The sequence below is a fragment of the Struthio camelus genome, chromosome 3 (assembly GCF_040807025.1).
Source record: "Struthio camelus isolate bStrCam1 chromosome 3, bStrCam1.hap1, whole genome shotgun sequence".
In the NCBI taxonomy this organism is placed as follows: Eukaryota; Metazoa; Chordata; class Aves; order Struthioniformes; family Struthionidae; genus Struthio; species Struthio camelus.
In genome coordinates this window covers 98,368,810-98,393,387 of record NC_090944.1, presented here as the reverse complement: position 1 = coordinate 98,393,387, position 24,578 = coordinate 98,368,810, and the positions used below count along the sequence as shown (strand labels likewise).

General features: G+C 36.0%; 1 protein-coding gene across 11 annotated transcripts in view; it reads left to right on the top strand.

Moving 5' to 3' along the window:
* The window catches only part of CEP170 (centrosomal protein 170), a 111,684-nt gene that overhangs the window by 22,681 nt on the left and 64,425 nt on the right, over positions 1-24,578 (top strand). For 7 of the 11 annotated variants that reach the window (XM_068939293.1, XM_068939291.1, XM_068939296.1 and 4 more), the window contains exons 2-7: positions 1,820-1,965; positions 8,369-8,458; positions 16,160-16,241; positions 17,821-17,876; positions 17,991-18,153; positions 20,359-20,493. In XM_068939293.1, the coding sequence (XP_068795394.1) occupies positions 1,861-1,965; positions 8,369-8,458; positions 16,160-16,241; positions 17,821-17,876; positions 17,991-18,153; positions 20,359-20,493 (631 nt within the window). In that variant the 5' untranslated portion in view covers positions 1,820-1,860. Of the gene's footprint in view, positions 1-1,819; positions 1,966-8,368; positions 8,459-16,159; positions 16,242-17,817; positions 17,877-17,990; positions 18,154-20,358; positions 20,494-24,578 lie in introns of all 11 variants that reach the window. The other 4 variants (XM_068939292.1, XM_068939300.1, XM_068939299.1 and 1 more) reach the window with 1 other exon arrangement.

Sequence of the window (24,578 nt, the reverse complement as noted above, 5' to 3'; positions counted from 1 at the left end):
ATTTCCTTCAAAGCTGCTGAATAAACTGTTTTAATTAAACACTCCTTTGATAATTGGATACATTTAAATTTGATTTCTGCAAGTTATTATTGTAGACATAGTTTGTTACCTTGAAGTAATGTTGATACTTTCTGTGAAGTAAGGCTATGTCATTTAGCTATATCATTTCCTACGCTGAGCTGGAGAACATTTAATTGGAAAATAGGTTTTATTTTAAGAATATCTGTTGTGATACAGCTGTGGAAAGATAATCCTCTTGTAGATAATGTTGTGTATGAGAACACCCTGGTACATATTTACCTTTTTACTAAGCAGATCTGTAGCACATTCTATCCTGTTTATCATTTGTTCACTTTGAATTGCGTTAAAAACCAAGTTCTTGGCTGGACTTGCAGCTTTGCCTGTTCATTTTAGCACCTGTAACACATGTTTTTGCCTGTAACACGTGTTACACCTGTAGCACATGTTTTTGACTTACTGTGCTCTGCCGTGTCATCGTCTGATGCAGTTTTCACTTAGTTCATTCCTCTTTATATATCTTTGTAGTTTGCAGTGTCTCTTCTTGATTATAGCTTGCCTAAAAGGTCAGTGTTGGTGCTTTATATTCTTATTCAGTGCATACATGTTATCCTTATTTTTGAAAACTTCACTGTTTTCTTGTTATTTATTACACAGACTTTCCCCAAATCTGCTACAGGCTTATGTCGGCTTACAGTGTGTTTGCTGCCCTTTCCTAATTCCACTAAATGGCATAGAAGCAACATAGAACAGAAATGCCAGGTGCTTTATATTGAGAAGGAGTGCAGACTGGTTACTCTTTATTTTCTTTAGCTTGTCCCTTAATGAGGACAGAGTGGTAATTCCTAGAGAACGAATGAAATGACTGTTTTGGCTTCCTTTTTCTTAAGGAGAGATCTAGAATCCTTTTATAAAGGTTTATCCAAAGATTAGCCATTGAATTATTCTAGAGAGTGCTTTTGATTATATTTTTGTCCAGCGTCAAGTAGGCCATATTATATGAACAAGTTACAGTGTCCAGTTGTAAAATTTTGTTTGTATTTTGTGGCATTTAACGTAGCATGTTACATTTTTTTGTTTGTTTGTTTTAATATGTGATATATAGTGTTGTCTGTTGATGAATTAAGCTAAAGTATTACAGGAATGTAACAACTTTCAGAGTTGTTACAAGTTCATTTTGCTCTGCTTTGTAATTCTAATTACAATTAGAATGCTGTTGCATTTCCAAGATACGTTTTTTTGAAAAAAAAAAATTAACATTAAGCAAAATTTTCTTTAATTTAGACTTTAACTTGGAGCTGTACAGAGGGCATGGATTTAAAATCAAATAAATTTGAGACAGTTCTTTTTGGCAGAAAAATGTATTGAGACACAAGCAAGCTAACTTGCTGTTTTCTGTGAACAGGGTAATGTTTGCCATGCTGTTTATTGATTGTGATAGTGAAGCATTACTGTAGCAATTATCTTGATCGTAAGTGGTTCTATGTTAAAAGCTTTCTGACAACTTGACGTATGACTTTGGCATTTTGGTTCTTTGGCTTCTAGTTTATTGCGAAGAAGCTTACCTCCGATTACATGTGCCTACTTGCATGAAGCAGAGCCTCAGATTTTATGTAAATCTGTAGTCTGTCACTTCCTGCGATTGCTGGATTCGGCACACTGGGAAATAGACGTGCTCTTGAGAACGCCTTATTTTCAGAAGCATTATATATTCTGCTCACAGCGTTTGCTGAGTAGGAGCTGTAACTAAAAATAACTAAAATGAATTTCTCTGTCCCTCTTTCTCTCTGTCTCACTGCAGGATGACGTAGCTTTGCCAAGGATTTATCAGCTAAGCAGAAAATGAGCTTAACATCCTGGTTTTTGGTGAGCAGTGGAGGCACCCGTCATAGGCTGCCACGAGAGATGATTTTTGTTGGAAGAGATGACTGTGAGCTGATGTTACAGGTAATTGCATCAGCATTGCATCAATTGCATGGCAGCTGTTCATATTTTAGACTTAATGCACCAGTTTTATATTTCTTATGAAAATGAAATTTACCAGATGCTATGGGCCAATAGTTTGATTAATGTTTTGTATTCGTATGAAAAAGCTAGTTTGAAAATATTGCCATTAACCATACAATTACTGTCAAAATTAAAAAATATCACATTTCCTTCATATAAAATACACATTGAAAATAATGCAAGAGTAGAAGATGACATTTTTTTGCAGTGTGGTCAGTAAAGTAAGTAGACTGTATGCTCCATAATGTGGGATGACGCTAAATGTACAGGATACTTTTGAAAGAGCTTTCTTTGTCTGCAATTTGTAATCTATTTTAAACTCATAATTTGACATAACTCTGTATCCCCGTGTCCTGATTTCCTCGCGCAAAGAAAAATAAAATTAGTGAAGAAGAGTATTTCTGCACCTCTAAGGAAGTTGAATGATTCAGTCTCGGTAATGGTGTCAGGGAACTGAAAAATAAAGCAAATCCTACTTGAAATAGTTTGATATTTGATGGCTTACTCAACTTTAAAGACCACTGTGTGCAATTTCCCAAAGTGCCTGACTGTGTTGTTATGTAGCCGTATCGGTTTCATTCAGTGTTAGCAAAACTTAAGTGTATGTGCACTTGGCCTTATCAAAACCTTAGCCCCCTGTGCTGCTTCTGTCTATCTAGTGCATTTATTTTTGAATGATTAATGGTAATGTTATGGGAGTTTCTTCTTAAATTCTTGCCTTTCCTTACTGTAGAACTTTTTTAACAGGATTGAAATTCAGAACAAATGTTGACTCTTTCTACCACTCAACAAAATATTCTTCTAGATTCTTTGTTCCCAGGAGTTAGTTACATGTTCAGCCATTAGTGGCCACATTAGAATCTTCCTTGCAAATTAAATGCCTGGAAACCTATTTTGATGTATATTACTCATAATGTAATGTCCACTAACTGCAGTTGACTCTCAACCTCAGAAGGCATCCAGAAAGTTTACTTGTGATGGAAGTGCTTTGTCCTATTAGAAAGTGGGTGTAAATACTCTTAATTCCCTTTTTTGCAGCAGGCAAAAAAGTGATTTATGAGGGAAGTAGAAACAAAGCAAAACAAATTTAGTTCCTATCCAGAAGAGCATAATCTGACTGTAGTTTTAATTTACCACTAGTAATGTGGTGTTGTCCATGAAAATTGTTTTTTTCCTCCTACTTTCTCCAATGTGGCATCACTGGCATGCATCTTATTTTGTGATATGCTGATTTAAGATGTTAGACTGATAGCAAACTTACCTTTTGGTGAGGGGTAGGTAGAAAGGTTGATTCTTTACGACTTATGTGCACGCACTTTGTTCAAAAGTTGGGAAACTGTAAATATTTTAATCATTTAAAGTACTTATACTCCTCAAGTAGTTTTTGCTAATTAGGTGTGTAGAGAAAATTGGTTCCCACCTCCTCTCCACAACAATAAATATATCATTCTTTGTTTAATCTCTGTAGTTTTTCATGCCAGGGAGAGTAATAGGGTTGCAACTTGCTAGAACGTGGCTGGGTATCTTCAAACTTTGTATTAAAATCCATGTATATATATTTTCACCTGATGATTTTTATACAAAATAATAATTATAAGCTAATTGCAAGGGCTATTTTTTATTGCTCTAAATTTAAGAATCCTGATCAGTATGAAATTAAAGATACAGATTTCTTTTCTAGAAGGTAGAAATAGAACTAATTTCTTGAAGACAGTGATTTTTTTCAGCTTCTGTAGCATATCTGCTAATCGATTTTCTTCATTTATCTACTGTTTCCAAGTATCCTATCTCTACTGCAAAACCATAGCATACTCTTTAGCCATATTATAGACACTCAAGATTGGCTATCTGCAAGTCATGCTGGTGCCAGGCCAACCTTGGATCCACTCAGTTTACGGAATCACAGAATCACAGAATGGTTGAGGTTGGAAGGGACCTCTGGAGATCATCTACTCCAACCGCCCTGCTCTAGCAGGGTCCTCTAGAGCACATTGCCCAGGATCGCGTCCAGGCGGGTTTTGAATATCTCCAGGGAAAGAGACTCCACCACCTCTCTGGGCAACCTGTGCCAGGGCTCAGTCACCCTCCCAGGAAAGAAGTTTTTCCTCAGGCTCAGACGGAACTTCCTGTGCTTCAGTTTCTGCCCGTTGCCTCTTGTCCTGTCGCTGGGCACCCCGGAGAAGAGTCTGGCCCCATCCTCTCAACACCCTCCCTTCAGATACTTGTACACGTTGATCAGGTCCCCTCTCAGTCTTCTCTTCTCCAGGCTACACAGGCCCAGCTCTCTCCACCTTTCTTCAGAGGAGACATGCTCCGGTCCTCTAATCATCTTTGTAGCCCTCCGCTGGACTCTCTCCAGTAGTGCCGTGTCTCTCTTGTACTGGGGAGCCCAGAAGCGGACACAGTACTCCAGATGCAGCCTGCCCAGGGCTGAGGAGAGGGGCAGGATCACCTCCCTCCACCTGCTGGCCGCACTCTGCCTCATGCAGCCCAGCATACCATTGGCCGCCTTGGTCACAAGGGCACACTGCTGCCTCTTGCTTTTAACTTGTTGCCCACCAGGACACCCAGGTACCTTCCAATGCAATCATTTGTAGACAGTATATTGTACCTGATATACACTGCAACAAATTCTTATTTAGCCGAGGAGGAAATATTAGGAATTCTCTGTCCGATATTTGTGTGGCTTCCTGAATGGTTAACTGTCTTGATTAGTGACCTGAGTTTTATCTGACATGATTGTCTACCTTGTCTTACCTTAGTGGAAGATTTGAAACAGTCATAATGGAAGTTTTAAAACAGTCACAGGAAGCTTGTTTTTAAGTTGTATAAGTTTATGACTTGGTAGAGTTCCTTGCTGAATGTCATTTACCTTAGATTTTGCCATAGCTGACGGATTTGCGTGAGGTTTCTTCCTCACACTATATATGCATATATGATTTGTTGTGTTTTGCAGTTTTCTCATTAGTAAATAACTTTAGGTTTAATGGTCAGGGTCTGTAGCTGATCAGTCTTTAGTGAAGCTTAATACTTGAGCATCTACTGTTCAGTGTTACAATTCAGTCATCATCACCTCTAAAAGTAGCTGCTTCTTTAATTAGTATTTTGAATACATTCCAGTTGTTTATAAACGTAATTTCTTGTAAATTGACTTCAGAGTTAGTAAAAAGAATCAAGGGTTCTTGTGATTTTTCAAGCATATTCTATTTAGCCTGTGTTAGGCCTGCGTTCCAGCATGATTATAACGCCATGTACAGCTGAAGGGGGAGGAACCCACCGAAGTAAAAGCTGATAATGCGTTCTTGTTCTGTATGTGTAGTTCTTTGTGTAGGACCTGCTGTTCCACTCTTGACGATTTGGTTGTTCTCTTAGTGCCAAGCATGTGGACAACGCATGATAAAGAAAGTGGAAAGCTTTTATGCTTTCTGTCAAGACATTATGGATTTTATAAAAACCTCATTTAAAAAGCATTTCAACTCTGTGTGTTTCGTAGGATTATACTTCAGTTGTGTGCCTCACCATCATTATTTTAACAGGGGTTTTGTTTGAGTCCAGGGCTACAGATTTGCTTTTAACTGGGTTATTTGTAAATATACTCAAACATAGCATGCACCCTTTGTGTGTAGCTAGCTGCTCCAATGCGTAACTTTACTTGTTGATAAATACTACTCTTTGTCTTCTTCCATCGTTCCATTTAGAAAACTTTTTGAATCCTAACAGTAGAACCACCTCCACAGTGAAATATTTCACATCATTAATAATGTCCAAATTATTTGGGAAAAAAAGAATACTCTTATTTTCTCTATTTTTAAGTAGTAGTCTGGATTGGACTGAGAATCTTAGTCTGATGTAATGCAAGCTACAAATTTATTTTAACTGAGAATTGAGTTTTCCTCTTGATATTTTTACAGCTCTTAGCAGAGCTATTCTGTGATTTTAATTATTCATGTAGTCAATTATCTGTCTTACAAAAAGTAATTTTGGTAGTACTCATATTTGAATTAAAGGCTGCAATAATAAATCAGAAGGAGATGCCATTTCAAAGATGTGCACAATATTTAGACTTGTAAAGACCATATGCGTTGAATAAAAATTTGCCCAATTGTATGTGAGTAGTCTAAGCCTGATACATCTTCAGACAAGAGAGTCATAATGTTCTGCAGAATTTCAGATGTCATTTTAAAAAACACAGATTTAAGTAATCATTTTTACTGTTTCAGAAGATGTGATAAAATACTCTGAGGCTTTAAATTTTTTTTTTTAGCATGTCATTTCCATTTTTAACTTATTTTTAATAGTGGCATATGAACATAAAATAATTGGTTACTAAACTAATGCATATTTGAATAACATAACATACTTGAAGAATGTTCAGAAATTCTTCTCATAACCTACGTAAAGATAGGCCAACTCTTGTGCTTGCACAGTTGCATTATTCAAGTGTGAAAAAGTGTAATCTCTACTTGACATTGTAGGCTCAGCAGAATACCCAAATGAGCAACTTTGGTTTTACTGAAATAGCTTGTTTTCACTTGAGGAAAGTTTACTAACTCAGAACCAAAGGAGCTATGCTGGTATATTGACATCCACAGTTAAGAAACTGTATTGATGTAGTATACTAGTTTAGCTTTTAGTGACACAGAGCTTGTTGCTCATTCTTCTGTCTTTTCCTTGATTTCTTGCCCCCCACTCCTCATATGTCCTCCCCTCCCGGCTTCAAGACTGCACAGCAAATTGGCTAAAATAAGAAGTCTAGAAATAAAACAGTAAGTGTAAGCAGAAGAGGACTGATTTTACTTCTTTTAGAAAAAGAGAAGCAGTCAGAAGATGGCATGGCAAGGAAGAATAAGGAAGTAAATTAAACAAAAGGAAGGAAAACAGTATGAGGAAGCCTCAAGAGTTCAAGAAGGAATGAGCTGATGAATGTAGGATTCTGAGAAGACTGGGTAACTTGCAAACAGAAGGATGCAAACATGAAATTAATACTAATACTAAAAAGCAGAATCTGTGCACTGTATCACTTTGAAAATAGATGGTAAATAGCTTTTCAGAACTGAGTGGGGGAGAAGAACAGGAAAAATGGTGTATTTGCCTCCTCTACAGTTGGAGTTGCATGGTCTGATGCTATGAGCTGACTCGTGCGCTCATAACCTGGGGCCCTTCGACCTGACAGGCTGTGGGTGCTGCAGTAGAAAGGAGAAGCACGGAGTCTCAGGCAGAAATTTACTCTTCTCAGTGCTGTGTAGGCCTGGGACCTGCTTCAGGACCATCCCAGGCCACAAACAACAAGTTGCTTGGCAGGGATGGCAGAGGTAAAGCTGAGACTGAAGAAGAAATATAGCACTGTACAATCATGTCAGGACACTGCGCTAGCAGAGGTACCACTGAAACAGACTGAGAGCGACTGTGTGCAGCAGGGGAAGATGAGCTGTGGGCCACATCCAGTTGAGAACTTTTGTAGCTGTCTAAAGTGGTGATGATGTGCATGGACGAAGGAAGCATGCTTCCAACCCACCTCTTCCTTTCTGAAAGTCAGCACTAATGCTGCAAGCATGTGGCTATGGGCAAGCATAAAAAGAGGCATTTGGCTGTTAGGGCAGTGGTGCCCTAATTGCTCTCTTGTGTTCTCAGAGAAAATAGGAGCAGGGACTGCTCCTGGTCTGTGGGCTGGCGTTTGGTCATGAAGTAAAATATGAAAAAAATGCTGAAGGGCTTAAGGAGGACTAATAAAAGAAAAAGTCAGAACTGATGGGAATGGCGGTTCAGGGAACAGTCGGACATTTAGTGATGAGGTTATAGCTGATTTGTTTAGGAAGTTGAGATAAAGAGAAACAGTTTATTTCCTTGTAAATATTGTAAGAATTATGCTAAACAAACTGTAGAATTAACTGATGCATGACAGGAAACCGGTTATTTCCGAGAGAACAGCAGTACCATGGAATGATATTCATGTTTTGAAAGATGCATGTAGTTAAGGAGAGCTAGAAGTAAAAGTGAAATTGATGCTGAATAAAATGTCAGTGGTATTATAGCCAACTGCAAAAAAAAAAAAAAAAAAACACTTTGGATAAACTATCACTGGAGTTAACTTATAATTAGATTTGGGGGAGCATTAAGAAAATAATTCTTCTGAATTAATCTGAGGATTCTGCTATGGGCATCCAGGGCCAGAACTGAATATGGTTGAAGATCTAGTTTTTTCATACATGGACTAATATTTTTGGATATAGTTTGAGAAATGTGTTATGAGGAAAGCGCACAAATAGTACCGTCATTGATGCTATCTTGATCTGTTTTTGAAATACCTTATTTTGCATTGATTTTAATCTTTTAAATATTTTAGTCACGAAGTGTGGACAAGCAACATGCTGTACTTAACTATGATGCCTCTACAGATGAACACTTGGTGAAGGACTTGGGCAGCTTAAATGGGGTAAGTTAACAACAGTACAAGGTAGTTCTCGAGAGTGGTGGTTGTTGTTTTATTTTTTACTTATTTATTTATTTATTTTTTAAGCCAGAACAGAGGGATTTAAGTAGTGTTCGTGATTATCTTTTCAACGCAGGTATGAAAATAGGGGGAACATTTACAGGGAAAATTTAGTTTCTTGAGGTTTTTCTGCTGAGCGTTAATGAAAAGACTGGAGTAAAAGGTTCCATTTCAGAAATGTAGAAACAGAAAATCTTGACTTGAGTAATTGATTATACGCTAACAGATGGTATTTCAAGTGTCTAAAATTTGGTAGTGGGAGGAGAATATTCTGGGTAGGAAATGGATTTATATTTCATATGCTATTCATTTTTCTCACAGAAAGAGAATGTTAAACGGTATTTTCTATGTGAAAACTGATTTAAAGCATGCAATAACCAATAACCGTATTACATATCAATTTATTTTGCTTTTCCTTCTTCAGTATCTTTGTCAAAATGTCTATGAATAAAGTATAAATGTTGGGTTACTACAAACAATCTACTTTAGAAAAAAAGTGAAATTCTCATGAGCAAACTGAAGTTTCATATGATATTTTACATTTTAAGGCTTTTCTAGGGATTGCATATGCAACATTCTGGGTAAGCTTCACCTTTTATAAATGCTTTAAATATTATAGTAGACTTAAAAACTTAGTGACTTTGTCATATTTTTGTAGTCCTTTAGATGCTGCTTTATGAGCTGTTTATAGACAGTAGTTATGGTCTGTGTTTTATATAACTTTAAATGTTTGGCTATGTCATAAATGTGTACAGGATAAGTTTGTTAGTTCTTCTGATACTTATTCACTACATGTGGCTTTCCAAATATTAACATAAATCAGTATTGCCAGATGTTTAAAAAATACAAAATAAAGAAGAAATCTCAATTTTCTATTAGCATTGACTTCAGTTTTCATATTTGTTCTTAAAGTGCGTTTTTAAAAAAAAGCCGGTTAGTCTGTATTTATTTATTTTTTTTCCCAGTATTTAAAAATCTAAACCTTACGATGCATGCAACTCGGCCTTCCAAAAGAGTCGGAGTCCCAATTGCATCCTTTAAATAGTTGTGTGCATATGAGAACTCATATGAGAACTTTGGAGCTTAAGTATTTAATATATCTCTTTTTTTTTTTTGAGTCAGTGCTCTGTGTCAAGGCAATGATCAAAAATAAATTCAGCTCAGAGTAATTTCTTCATTTTCTGATTCTATGTTACTCCTGTGCTCCTCCCTCAATAGGTGTTCCTTCTCATATTCATTGCCTTGCTACAAAGTTTGAATTTAATAAAAAATAAATATTAAAAGAACTTCACTTGGCTCCTTTTTTTGTCTCTGTTAAGGAGCGTTTAGTTGTTTGCTTCACTTGATTCGATTCCTCCCCTTGTTTGATGTGTCAGTTGCTCTGTAGCTGTTCACCCAGAAACATCAAAGGAGCTGTTTCTTCCCACAGTCGTGGGATAGGGAATATTAAGTCTTAGGGGTGCAGTCCTTGCTCTTCGTCTTTTCAGCTCTTCTATTCCTATCTGCTTCCTTCCATGCTCTTCTAACATACCTCAGCCTATCTAGTTTCACATCTAAGGGGGAAGCACACAATTTTGTAACCCCATACTTCAGCCAGCTTGTGCAGCAGAACAAAATATGCAATGTCCTTGTACTCTGCAATGAACTGGTAAGTAGGTGGTAATTTTTTTCAGTGCAGTTACAAGTTTCAGTGTTAAGCACATGCAGTATGTATATTGTCATACAGAAATACAGTGCTTTAGAAACTGATTTTTTTCAAAGCAAGAAAAAAAATGCATTCTAAATGACAGGAACGTAAAACAGTGGCAGGCAGGGAAGAAGAAGGTTAAGAGCAGGGGGATGCAAGCAAGCAAACAAAACCCCAGAAGCCTTGTCTGAGGTTTTTAGACCAGTGTTCTTTATTTTTCTGTTTTCATTTTAACTTCTTGGATGGTTAGCTTTCCATGACTGTACCTCATAGCATAATTCAGCCAGCTTCTATGTGTAAAGGCTGGAAGCCACTTTTGGAAAGTGATATCTGGTGCAGGCATCAGGGAGAGAGCTGCTGAATCTACTAGTATGTTTGCAAACCAAAACAAATGTGTAACGAGAAGACTTGCTTTCTGCTGTGGCTCTAAAGCACTAGTTATTTGTGGGAGAACTAATGCTATCTTCCCAAGGCAAATTATAGCTGAATTCTACAAATGGTTTCTTGGACCCAGAACTTTTTTTCACTGTATTAGGTTATCTTGCAACACAAATAAGATGTTCCAAAACCTGTCGGACTCCCCCTTTTGTGTTTACTAGCCCACTGCTTTTTCTGAAAGATCTATGGTAAAGTGACGTTCTGCTTTTGAAGACATTCAACTTTTTTTTTCCTTCCTCTCTTTTAATCTTTCCAAGGTGTGTGTGTGTGTAATCTTTCCAAGGTGTGTTAGTTAGCTTCATTCCATCTATTTATCTTTCCTTATCTTTTCCTCCTGGCACGTTCTTTAATTTTTGAAGAATTTTGATATCAACACTGGGAGTTTATTTCTCTCTTTGGTCACCAATTCTACACTGTTACGTTGCTCCTAATCTTGACAGGTATTTTTGGTTAGCATTGCAACCAGTGTTTTCAAGGGACACCTCTACTTACTTGAGTACTCGTTTTTTCTTGCTGGACTTGGTAACACATCTTAAATCCCACCTGACCTCTTAGAATCGAGGTTCTTTAGACTTTTTTCTCATCCAGTCATCATTCCAGAATGGCAGCGTATTTTTATGCTTCCATCAGTTTCTGATGAAGGGCATAATACAGAGGGCTCCCCTCTCTGTGGTCCTCAAACATGCCAGTGGAAGCCGTAGGGTGGGCCAAGGTATACCGTGACTTAGCTTATTGGCAAACTATCTCTTCTAATGAAAATTTACGGGAGGAGCAGATCCCACCGTCTTTTTCTGCAGATGACTACTGCACACAAATCATCCTGTCAGTCTCAGAGGACTACAGTGACTACCACAAACTTCAGAGGAGGGCTGTTTTATTCCTCAGCATCTTTACTGAAGTGGAAAAGAAAATCACTTCTGGCTTTCTAGAGATGCTGCAAGCAACTTTGTCACTTTTTTCACTTATTTTTTTTTTCATATTTTTAATCTAGCCAACCTCCTTTGGTAAATAATTTTATATTTGGTCTTAAAGAAGGTAGATAGCTATACCAATTTTTCTGTCAAGGATTCAAGTCATTTTTTTTAAGCTGCTCTTCCAGATTTGTTGTTGGAGGCTGCAAACACAAAAGGTCGAAGCAGAATATAGAATATATTTGTCTATGGGAGTTGAGGGCCAGCTTATAGTTTCTTGTAATGATATTATAATTCTTAATGTGGTGAATACAAATTTATGTTTCATAGTGCTAAGGTAGATGTATTTATAATTCTACAAGGCCATGGTTCATAAGGAAGTCTAGAGTTTCACTGAAGACAGCCTTTTATGCTCTCTCTGGTTTAAAAAAAAAAAAAAACCTAAAAAACCAAAAACAGCCCTCAGAATTCCTCCCTTCCTTGCAAGATGCTTGAACAATATTTAAATTGAATGAACCATAAAGAGGGAGCATGGACATCAGTAATATCATAGATAAGCACTCCTTTGAGTGCAAGCCTGAGGACTTCATCACCTTCTACTCATTCTCAATTTGCTTGCTTTGTCAAGAGGAGACATTTGTTTTGGGTCTTCAGTTAGTCCCATTTCCCTTGAGAACAGATGTATACTTTTCTCAGTGTGCAAGATAAGGCACCTTAGTCACTGAAGTTGCTTCAGAGTTTAAGAGGAGATGGTCACTACCAATACACAGGGCTTTCTTTCGAGTTCCATGAGCCCCAAATAATTTTACCAGGTGAGCAGTGATTGTGGTTGATGATTTCTTGCCTGAATATCTTTGTATATGTGTGGTTGATTCACAGTCCATTAAGTGAAAATGTAACAGCAATTTTCACCCTGTACTTTGTACATCTGAATTTGAAAACAGAGCAAAAGTAAATTTTCATCAGATTCACATAATATATAAATTCTCTTTCTAGACGATAATTACTTGTCCTGGTCATTCCTGCTTATCTTTTAATGTACGCTAAAAAGATTAAGGAATTCACCTTTTTTGAAGAAGAATATTATAGTTGCTAAGATATACTCCATTTAACCAACTTCAACAAAATTCAGACTATATTTTCACATATTTATCACCTCAAAAACATACCAACAAAAATATCATCCAAAGTCAGGCTTCAGCGTCAGTTGCCCTTTTCAGGGATTTTTACTGAATAGTTAAGTTCTTGTCATTGTCCTTTCACACATTTGTTTTAGGATGTGATTGCAAAATCCTTGGCCAACTTTGTGAAGACTTTAAAAAAAAAAAAAAAAAAAAAAAAAGCTAGAGAGAGATCACTCTCGCTATTTGAAGAGCAAAGTTTGGGAATCACCTGAATAGATATAAATGTGTATACAGTGATGGAAGGAGGAAAAGGATTGTTTATATTCCTAGTAACTGAATTTTCAAGAGGTGTTGTAATGTATTGCAAAGCCTATGGTGGGATTTTAAAACTCCCGTGGGAAAGCAACTGAGGCTTGGTGGTTTTATGCTGTCAGTTCCGTCACAGGGATGTCTCTAGAACTGCATACACCACTTCCAGAGTTTTCTGGCTTGAATATACTTTGTGCGCATGAATTTCAGAACTCTGTGACCTGGAATAAAATATACATATGTGTATGTGTGCATATATTGTGTGGTTCACCAAAATTTAGGCTGTCTGCAACTCTCTGCAGGATATTCTTTGCATGAATTTTGCTCTGAGCTCTCACAAACTTAGAGTGGCATAAATATGTCTAAAGTACCACTGAAAATGCCATGCCAGTAAATAGCTATTTCTGTAATTTTTATTTCTTATGGAAGGTATTTTCTATGATGTAGATGAGCAATTTTATAAATAATGAGATGAAGATACTTTTTATTTGGCGGGGGGGAGGGAGATCCCTTTACTACTTTGGGCAAAGATCGCATTTCTGTCTTTCCAGACTGCATCCAGTACTAGATTTAGATGAACAAAACAAGCGTTCAGAGATTCAGATTCTTGACTTGCTTAATTATTAAAGGTTTTTTGTGTGTTTGTGTGCTCCTAACATCAAAGTGCTTAAAAAATGGCACATCTCAGCTGTGTTGTTCCTGAGAAAAATTTACACGCTGTTGTAGAATTCTGAATTTTGAAGTGGGATGATCCTGTAGGGTTGTGGTACTTTGAGTCCTAAAGCTGAGACAAACTGTAGCAAATGTCTTTCACGAAGGCACTCTAAATATATAATGTCCTGTCTGTAGCATTAATGTGTAGTCTTTGGAAAAAGTAAAAATGAGCAAGAAGCTGTAAATGTTTTAATGTACAGGGAATACTACCTTTGATAAATAATTCATGAAATAATGTAACAGTCTCATACCAGCTAAGCCATTAATATTTTACTTGCATTGAATTTGCCCTAAACTCAGGCCTCACTTTAGATTTTAAAAGAGGATGGAGGAAGTAACATGGAACAACAAGAGACTGGTCACATGTCATTGATTATTCATATTCCTTAAAAAGGAAGATGCTACATTCATATAAGTGGAAATGTGACATTCCTGTAGCGGCAAGATGAGAGGGAAGATGTCAAGAAAGCCGGGGCGAATGTACGAGAGAGGAGATTAGAGTGTAAATTTTAGCTCCTCAATGCAGATTTGAATTCAACCCTTAAGGAATAAATTGAGGCAAGATGCTGATGTGCTGAATTCTTCTGTCAGCTCATACCGTGCACAGATCCTCCAAGGATCGACAGCTCTGAAAGAAGATCAAATGTTAGGCAGGGTTGCATTTACTGTTTATTTTTCTTTGTAGCCTGATCTTGAGTTTTGTAATTGAGAGCTCAATCTCTTGTTCTGCTAGAGAAAACTTTCCATGTGGTGACCCTTTTATATTTCCCTATCATTAGAGTGAATTGAGATGAGGCTGACTTAACAATGTATCATTCTCTCTGAAGGCAGCAAAGTCAGTTTAAGAAACAATTCATTTCCTGCATAGAGAGTCAACCTAGTTTGGAGAGTCCGAAGAGCAGTGGTATGACTCAGGATGAGTGGAAGGGTTAATTTGACAGCTGTTATCAGGAGTGGCAGGTTCTGGGAGAAGTCTCTCCTTGACAGTTTCAGCTCCTCTTCCAGTGACAAAGGGCAAGCTGTGAAAAGAGCATTCTCAGCTTCTGACAGCTACCGCAACTCCTACCTTGCCATGCTATAATAGTCTTTGATTTCTGATGTCTGAAGTCACCAGATGAACCTTCAATTTATGAAGCTTGTGTGAGTAATCTGAACGGTTTGCTTGTCACTGAGAGCCTTCCTTCCTAAAACTATAATTCGGAGTTTAAAGATGCAATCGGTTCCGGTGCAGGAATATACTTTTTTTCTCTCCAGTTGTTACAGAGAGTTATGTCAGTTTCAGCATTTTATATGAGTAGTTTTCTAGAATTTTCCTTAGTGCTTGAATAATCTAACCTTTTTTTCTTGAATTCATTATCTTTGTTTAATTTTTTCCCACAGTTATAATTGTTTTCCAAGTCTTCCAAATTCTCTCTCAGAGATCTGTTTTGATTTGAACATGTGTTATTCTTCCTCCTTCTGTAATAAGTCACTGTCTGTACTGTCAAAGTTTGTGTCAGCATGTTTTTGCAAGTTCCCCGTCAGTTTTATCTGTTAGGATTAATTTGGACCTTCAAATCTGAGTGATTGGTAATCTGTATTGCCTTTAATAACCAGCTGATATGACTGGTGAAATTGAGCAAACTTTCAGGTTCATAAATCCTCTTCAGATCACTGAGAGCTTGACTGATTGTTTTCAACCATATTTCCAACAGTGCTGTAAAGAGAGAAAGGATTGCTTATCTATACAGTAACTGAATTTTCAGGAGGTGTTGTCAGGACTATGGAATTTGCTCTGCCTTGCTGCTACCTAGTTTAATAAAATATATATTATTCCTGCTTACAGATGTTATGCCTGTGTCCTCAGACCATCACAGTAACAGCAAAATATGTAGACGTTTTTAGTAAATTGAATAACTTCTCCAGGAACTGTTCTTGCCCACCTTTCAAGGGTCACACCATACAGAACTCTTGATCAGTGCCATTTGGAGATATTTGCATGCAATGATATGCTCCATATTTGCTTTCCTTTATGTCTTTGGAGAACGTTTGCAAATGTTGAACTGCCTCAGTACTCAGATGTCCAGTGTTAAATGCTGCATGAGCATGACGATAAATCAATCGTGATATCCAACTGAGACTGAAAAAGCAAGCTACAAGAACAATAATGGGGGGAGGGACTAATCTGAGGTAAGAGTAACCAACAGTATCAGTAAGTACGCCTAACAAGATTAGATTGGTAAGAAGCTTTTCGAGGCCAGTGTGATCCCAGCAACTGGTTTAACAGACTGGTGTCTTACCTTCCTTTTGAAGTATTTTGTGAAACAGGTAATGTTTTTGAGATTATAGTTGAATGCCCCAATGAACCACGGGTAGTAAATATGCAGTACTGGAAACTTTCTTGTAAAATTAGTGTAGTGATTGTTGTTTTATTAATTTGAAGTTTAACAGTGTCTTTTTCTGTCCTCATTTATTTCTGTAGACGTTTGTGAATGATGTGAGGATTCCAGAGCAAACATACATCACTCTGAAGTTAGAAGATAAATTGAGATTTGGATATGATATCCTTGTCATAAAAATGCATCAATACATGTTTTTGTTGTCAGGGGTATAGTTACTGTAAGTAGAAAGTTTTCATATTATTTATGAGAAGAAACTCTAAAATACTTATTTATCACTTTATAATAAAAATACTCATGCTAGACAAAATTACAGTTTTTCAATACTATCGCCAGGGACTAAATGGAACGGACAAAAGAAGCGTCCAAAAAAAGGAACAATCAGGGAAGGAGGACAGCACGAGAAGAGTTCTAAATGGTTTGGATATTGTGGGTGCAATATTTGGAGTAAGATATAAGCTCTCTATTCTTTACACACCTTCATGTTCTGTGCACTTACATGAAGCACTATACAAACTGTTCTTCACTAGTATATAATAGGCAATAATGAGCTTCTTACTTGCATGTTGAAGGAGATTGGGACAAGACCAGTAGAACTCCAGAAAATATTGCAACTGGAACAAGATTTCATAATCTCTAAGTGTTCGTTCTGAAATAAGTACTGAATGTTTTTTAAAAGTAACACTGCCTTTTTAAAATATCTGCCTGGAACTGCCAAAAAAAATCCCAAGGGGACTAGTAGATAGTGATGAACACAGCTGCATTTTCCATTCTTGTGCTTGGTAGAGGAATAGTGTGAATGTCGTAGACTGTGTGTATTCCTGAATGCTGAATTGTGAGCTAAATTGTCAGCTGCCAGTCCAGACTCTTCTTCGTGGAATCCAGTGAAAGGAGAAGAGGCGATGGACGCGAATTGGAAAAAAGAGAGAAATTCCATTTAAACATGAGAGAACCCCTTTTTTATGGTGAAGGTGGTTTAACACTGAAACAGGCTGCACAGAAAGGTTATGGAGTATCCATGCTTGGGGATATTTAGAACCCAACTGAATATGGCCCCGAGCAACCTACGAGGTGACCCGCTTTGAGCAGGGGAACTGATCTAGATGATCCCCAGAGGTCCTTTCCATCTTCTACTGTTCTGTGGTTCTGTGATCCACACAATTTTAAGCTCATAAGGTGAGGCATGTTTCTGTTGTTTGTTAAGTATGTTAAATGAAAAAAGAATTAATAAGTTTTTTTATACCTTGATCAGAAGTCACAATAATACATTTCATTGTTTTTCACCACAAGAAGCCTTGACTTCCACTTGCTCTTTCAACTCTCATTCATCTCTTGCTGTACCATTCCTAACTTCTTATAACTTACGTTGCAAGGAATGTTTACTTTCCTTTGGGGCAATTCTGCAAATTTTCGTGTTAAATATGATTGAAACAAACTTAGTTTGCTGCATGTAGTTAAGATTACAAGTAATTATTAAGAAAACTATCAAATGCAAGAAAACCTGTACTGTAACAACATGAAGGTATCTACTCAGTGTTCTTTTTACAAATAGTAAATAATTGTATCATGGTATTTGCTTTGAGAAATAAATGTCATGGTACAAACTAGTTGTTAACAGTGATATATTTGTAAAGCAAGCATCAATATTCCAGTGGCAGAATTGACTGCAAACTGTTGCATTTCTGAAAAATTCTCTTGTAAATTGAGAAATCTGTGAAGTATTTTCCTTAGCATTTCTTACATACTAATCTTTTTACTGTCGTCAGAGGAGAAATGAGAGTCCCTGAAGAAGCACTTAAGGTAACCACATGCAGTTCCAAGAGGCTCCTCTTTACTTATCTTTGTAGTTATTGTTAACTTTTGCATGGGATTTTTTTCATTCTTTGAGGTTTTTTCCCCCCTCTGTTCATGTAGCATGAAAAATTTACAAGCCAACTCCAGTTATCCCAAAAATCCTCAGAGGCAGAAGGATCGAAGCCAGTCAGCTCCAAAAATTCTGAGTCCAAGGTAACAGACTCCACAGCTGAAGTGCACCACAAAACTACAGAAGCACTGAAATCTGAAGAGAAATCAATGGGTAAGGGTCATATTTGCTACAGAAGCACGCAGACTTGTAAAGGATATTAGTTTGCTTTCCTAGGCTGTTTATGAAATTATATAGATAAAAAGAACTTCACATAACTGCGACTTTTAAAATATTTAAGTGTAATTAATAAATAATTTTCCCAGTTGAATTTCTAACTTTTGTTAGTATCTAGATATAAGAAAACTTGTAAAGGATCTGTTTAGCAGCCTCTTGGAGTTTTGTATTTCTGTTCTCTTATGAACTCTTACGGCAGTAAAGTGATGTTAATGGTAGTTTAACTGAAAAGAGTCGTTTATAAACAATTTTCAGTTTTTTCTACTAGCACTCTCAAATGCTCTTCCTGTTCTTACGGTTTTGTTTCTGAGGTGCTTGTTTGTTTGTTGTGTAGATATTACCGTTCATTGTTGGATGCATAATAGGAGACACCTACGTGTTCTAATATGTTACAAAAAAGGTAAAAATATAGAACAAGTGATGTTCTGTATCCCAGGTAGCTCCATGCCTATTCTATATATATTATACATAAATACATACATATATAAATAAATGTATATATATTGCTTCACTCTTGTTTCTAAGTCATCGTTTGTATTTATATAACACATTGCTGACTTTGCCATGAGTGTCTTAATTCCAGTGTGAGGCTTTCTAAAGTTTATTTTCCATTTCTGAACTGTTTATAACAGCTTGCTATGTTTTCTGTTACTACAGGAAATAACCACAAGAATGAGACAGGAATCAAGTATTTTCTCTTTCTTAGGTGGAGCTGACTAAGTCTGACTCCATAGTCTGAGGCTGTATGATTGCTTGGGTTTAATCAATTTTTCTGGAATACTTGCTTCAAAGATTTCTGTCTTTCTTCCTCTAGGAACATATAGGACAGCATGTAATTAACCTGTTTGATTTTTTGGCTAATCTAGCATCCTGTTAAGGATACAAATAGCCTATCCAATACTTCAGTATTCCTATTCAATATGCCTCTTCAGCATTCAACTCCTTAAATTTTCAGAATGTAGCACACTTTTTTTTCCCCCTCTGTCTTGTCTTTTCTCTTTACTCCTCCAAAAAATAGCAATCAAAGTTAATGACAGGAGTTTGTATTTGCACATCAGAAGCTTTTTGGGGACCGAGTCTCTGACTCCGTTGCTGTATGTAGTTGTTTGCTATTGCTAAGGCAGTGCACAAGCTTCAGCCATCACAGTTTTAAAAAACTATTTATTACTGACTAAAGTAGTATGCTATTTAAAAAAAGAAGAAAAAGAGTAACTAGTGTCTTCAGATCATATTGAAACTTTTGAAGTGGTTACCAAATTATATATAATCTTTTGACTTGCAAAGAATAAAACAGTGTGAATAATATTAGTAATAGGCAAGTAATGGACAAGCTACTGCCTGGAGTTGAACAGAGCATGTTGTCACTTTAAATTTAAAAAGCTGTAAAGTCTCTTCAGAACATCTATGTGATGCTAAAATAGCTAAATATCAGTAGAAGGAAATTTTTCTCTTAGGAGATCAGGTCAAAACTAGTCCAGTCAGTTTATCATCTAGATAGAAAACTTTTTCTTTCTTATTTAACTTTTGCATTTGAATGTGTTTAATCATGTATAGGCTCTGTATATAACACATACACGTTTTTTTCATTATGCTATAATTTGACTATTGCCTGTTTAAAAGGGCAGTTGCGCTAACTAATGTTTTGCGCTAGGTAACTTTCAGTACTCTGTAGTAGCTGTCAGCTATGTGGAATCTTGGCAACATTGCAAAATTTGATCAGTTTTTCTTGTGGTGAGTTCAGATTTCAGTGAAAGGTCAATGTGGGTAAAAGTGACAATCTTTTCACAGAAATAGCAGCAGACAGCTTTTAGGAATGTGCTGTTATTCTGATGACTTCAGGCTGATATCAGACAATAATGTTTACAGGTATTTCAGGGTAAGAGTGAGAGATATCAGCTGCATTTGCATAAATGTTTATGCCAGAAGTTTTGAACAGGTCATTAGTAAGCTTTTATATTTAGAACCCAGATCACTTATCCAGTCTCTTAAGTTGGTTTTGTATTTGAGCAAATGCATACAAGCAATCGACTTCAGCTTCCAGGAGAAAAGATCTGAACAAGCCGCTCTGTTATTGTCATTTGAATAAAAGTATCACAGCTAAACAGAAAAGAAACTCTTGTCTGCTTTGGGCTGCTTTTGTAGATCTTTCTGCCATGCCTCGTGGTACACCTTTGTATGGACAGCCAGCCTGGTGGGGGGATGATGAAGCTGATGAAAAAAGTGGTTATAAGCCGGATAGTAAACGTGAAGAAAAAGCGCACGAAACGGGGGCTTCTGGTAAGTCTGTCATCTCTTTTTTGTGGGTTTATTGCTCTTTACTAAAGGACGTATTTTGGAAGTTTCGTGGACAGCTTTCATAGGTAAAAGCATACTAAAATTGAATTTATTTACAAAAGTTATTCTATGAGAAATTGTATACCCTTCCAGAGACCAATTTCAGACATGTTATATCAGTTTTTAGCATGTAATATAATTAATTATGAATTAATATAGATTATAAAGTTACCTGAAGCAGTGTCCTCTCCTGTATCAGCTTAATTCATATCTGGCATTTCATATACTCAAAGTTAAGAGATTGCAGTGGGACATTTAAAAAAAAAAAAAAAAAAAAGAAAAAACTCATCTGAAAATGATTAGTAGTATTTTATTTTTGTTTTTGACTCTCAGCAATATAAGATATCTATGCTAACGTTCTTTCTTGTAATTCATTATTGTTGCATTAGTATTTCATATTTCATGCAATAAATATTTGCATAGTTGGATGTTAAACTGGTAATGTTTATTTCCACACCATACAGGTTTTTTAATTAGCTTGTTTATTTACAATATGTGCAGACAAAATTTAAATCTGAATGTCTATGTCTTCTAAATCTATCATCAGGCATATAAATAAAATGACTATTTTTCCAATATGAAAAATAACTTCAAAACTTACTGAAGTTAGGATAAAATTCAACCTGTCTTTGTTTAGCTGTTCAAACATGAATTCAAGGCCTAACGGTTTTAAGTTTGGAATTTTTAAAAATATTTAAGCAAGGGTGGGGGTTCTCTCTTCTTGTAATAGTAGTTGACTTGTTTGTCATGGCTTCTGTTTTGGAGGAATTGGAATAAACTCTCAAACCGTGAAAATAAAAGAACTCTGCAGTGTGCTTAAGTCAATGTCCTTGGAGTTAGCGTTTTGTCCTAGCCTTTAGTGACTAAAGTCCTCATAACTTAGCCAGTAAAGGAAGTCCCTTAAGATTTGGGCTGGTATAGAGAGACCAGGTGAAGCCATCCAAAGTAGTGACAGTTTTTATAGAGCTAAAACAACTTTGTCACATACTACTTTGTGATATAGTTGTTTTGTAAAATTATAGGACACTTTCTTCATTTTTAATAAAACATTACCAACACGCTGTGAGCAGGATACATTATTGTGCACTCTTATGAAGGCTCTGTGAGTACATATTAAATATTCTGCATTAGGCATGTCTGACTCTACAATTGTGGAACTCGAATCTTCTCTGGAAATTTGTTCTTTGAATTGTAGCATTTTTAAGAAAGTCCAACTTTCTCCCTAATGGCAATGATAGTAAGAGACGATGATTGCCATGTATTGTTTTGCTTCCGTTTTCCTCAACATGAAGGAAAAGAGCATATGTTGTCAGCTACAAAGAAAAACCAGCAAGTCCTTGCCTTCACATAATGCCACTGATAGACTTGTTAGCCTAATGTGTCTCCTTACTTTGCTGATTACAGGAAGCATGAAGTATTGACTCTAAAACCTGTGACTTTATATCTTGCTATATATTTCAAGACAGGGATGGTAATGCCTCTGACATCTGTGTTTTTATTGCTTGGATGCTAACATCTGTAGCAAACCAATATAACAAAAGCGTGATAAAGGGTTTTTTTTATGTTTTTTTGTATCCATATAGACTGGTTTAATTTTAAATCATGAATGTTTTTGCACTCATTAAATACAGGATTATTAAAAAGTAATATCCTCATGTCTGTGATTTTGATGTAATGACAGTAACAAGGTATGACACAGGATTCTTTTTCAGTTTCTGTTTAGTAAATGTATATTCTTGCTTTTTATCATAATTTTAAATTGCTTTTTCAGAAGCAATATGGCATTATAGAGTTTACATGCTAGTGTATGTATTTTGCCAAGAGATTTTTCAGAAAGTGATCAGTACTTCTGCCTTGTTTCCTGAGTCCAGAATAAAATAAGAGGCCAATCTCCTTTTAAACTAAGTGATCAGTGAGGTGCAATCTGTTTTAGTGGTAAATGGAAATAAGTCTGTTCAAGACAGAACTTGAGCGATGGGGCTATGTTTGACATGCCTCATCCTAGTGAGGTCATCATAAGGTGAATGGAGAAGACACTAATATTTTGTACAGAATTTCGTTGAGTGAGTGAGTTTGTTTTCCATATATATAAAACATTAGGGTCTGGAGCCTTCCTAGCAAATACATCATTTTGATTTTTTGTTAACCGTACAACGTATGTTAGGAATCTCTTTTGCTGAAGTTGTTGTTATTTAATCATGAACACATCTCCTATGAGTAGAATTATTCTAAATGAAATGCAGGAATAGCTTCTGCTTCCCTAAACTGAGGGACTAATAAATATACAAGAATAGAGTTCAGTTTGAATAAGCACATAGTGAACAAAGGCTTATGTGAAATGTTATACGAAGATGCTGCTCCAAAAAAAAAAAAAAATCGCTTTCTGAAAAATAATTCTGGAGGATGTAGATTTAAAAATCTCATGCGTAAAAAACTGATTTATGTGTTTCAGTCACTTGATCTCTAACTAGACATTAGTCATGTTTCTACTAGTCTGACTCTTGTAGATGACTTTTAGCAGTTTTGGCAGAAAGCGTGAGAGACCAGATAAAGGTGATATTTGCCTTGGGGATTCTTTTCTTTAATACCAGAACACTAAATATAATATCTGGGTAGAATTATGCAAAAAGAAATATCCTGAATGTTTTCATACCATTATAAAATAAATACATAAGGTCTTCAGGCCCCCCCGGCGTACAGTTACTACTCAGGAAAACTTTTAAGTTAATTTTCAACAATTCAGTATGTATTTTTTTTCATGGACTTAGATCCTGTTACGTGGGTGAATATAACAATTGGAAATCAATAAAAAGAACCACTTTATAATGAAAGGCAATCTGAACCTTTACAAGACTTTCATGTTTGGGTATTTTTTGAACTAAAAATTGAACTTTGTGATCTACCAAAACAATTCAAAATAGATGTGTTTATTTACCCTTTTCTGTGCTCAGATTATATTATTGCAAGTATTTAATACACCAAATTGAAACATAATTTTTAACCGCCTTAAAAAAAAAAAAAAAAAGCAACTTGCAGCCTAATTTACTTATGTAAGTTCTTTAAACTTTTTGTTTAGTAACTCAAATTCATAAGTCTTGATACCAGTTTAAGAAATTAATCCTGTGAAGAGTCTGCTTCATGCTTTAATGATTTGGTACATGATTATTCATTGAATAGAAAAGATGGCATGAATTATAAGAGATGGGACAAGGTTTAATGAGGAGATTCAAATGGGAGATTTGTTTCTGCTAAACCAACTATAGACAATTAGTCTTTACAGTCTCAAGTTAATAAGATTATTTAAGTATTACTGTCTTTCTATCTCAATGGAAACTCACTAATGGGAATTATTTGCAAAGAGAAGAAGGACTGAGAGATTTAAAAAAAAAAAAAAAAAAAAGAAAAAGAAAAAAAAAAAAGAAAAAGCTTTCTGCTTTTTCTGCTTTTCCAGAGGCTGGTACTGCCTAATTGTATTATTCATGGTATATTAGCTAGTATTAAAATAGATTGTTGCATATACACATATGCTATAACTTTATACTATCTATGCTGCAGCTGGTAAATCAAAGTGGAGCGTTTATTTCCTCTGGCTTTTCTTGCCAATGGTAAGCTTGCTGGGTGTGTAATTATTTTTGTTGCCCTGTGCTACATTCTTGCTTCTTGGAAGAAGAAAAACCTTTTCTGCTGGTGTCAGTAGTAGTTGTAGAACTTTACTTCATTAATTTCTTTACCAGAAACCTAAGAAAGGAGACAAGTCATTATTTTTAAACAGAATTTAAGAGTCTGAAGTCCTTTTTGTCTTTGACATGAAGCATTTTTGAATTCCAACATTGCCTAACAATATATCACATGAAATATTCCTCAAATTTTAGAAGATGTGTCATTCTAAGGCAAAGCAGGCTGACTGATATTATAAAAGGACATATATGTAATGATTAAAATTAATATTCAAGTTCTTAATATGTTTTAGAGCTGCACTGACTTTTGGCCTGCAATACAGGCAGGTGCTGCGTATATAACACTTGCTA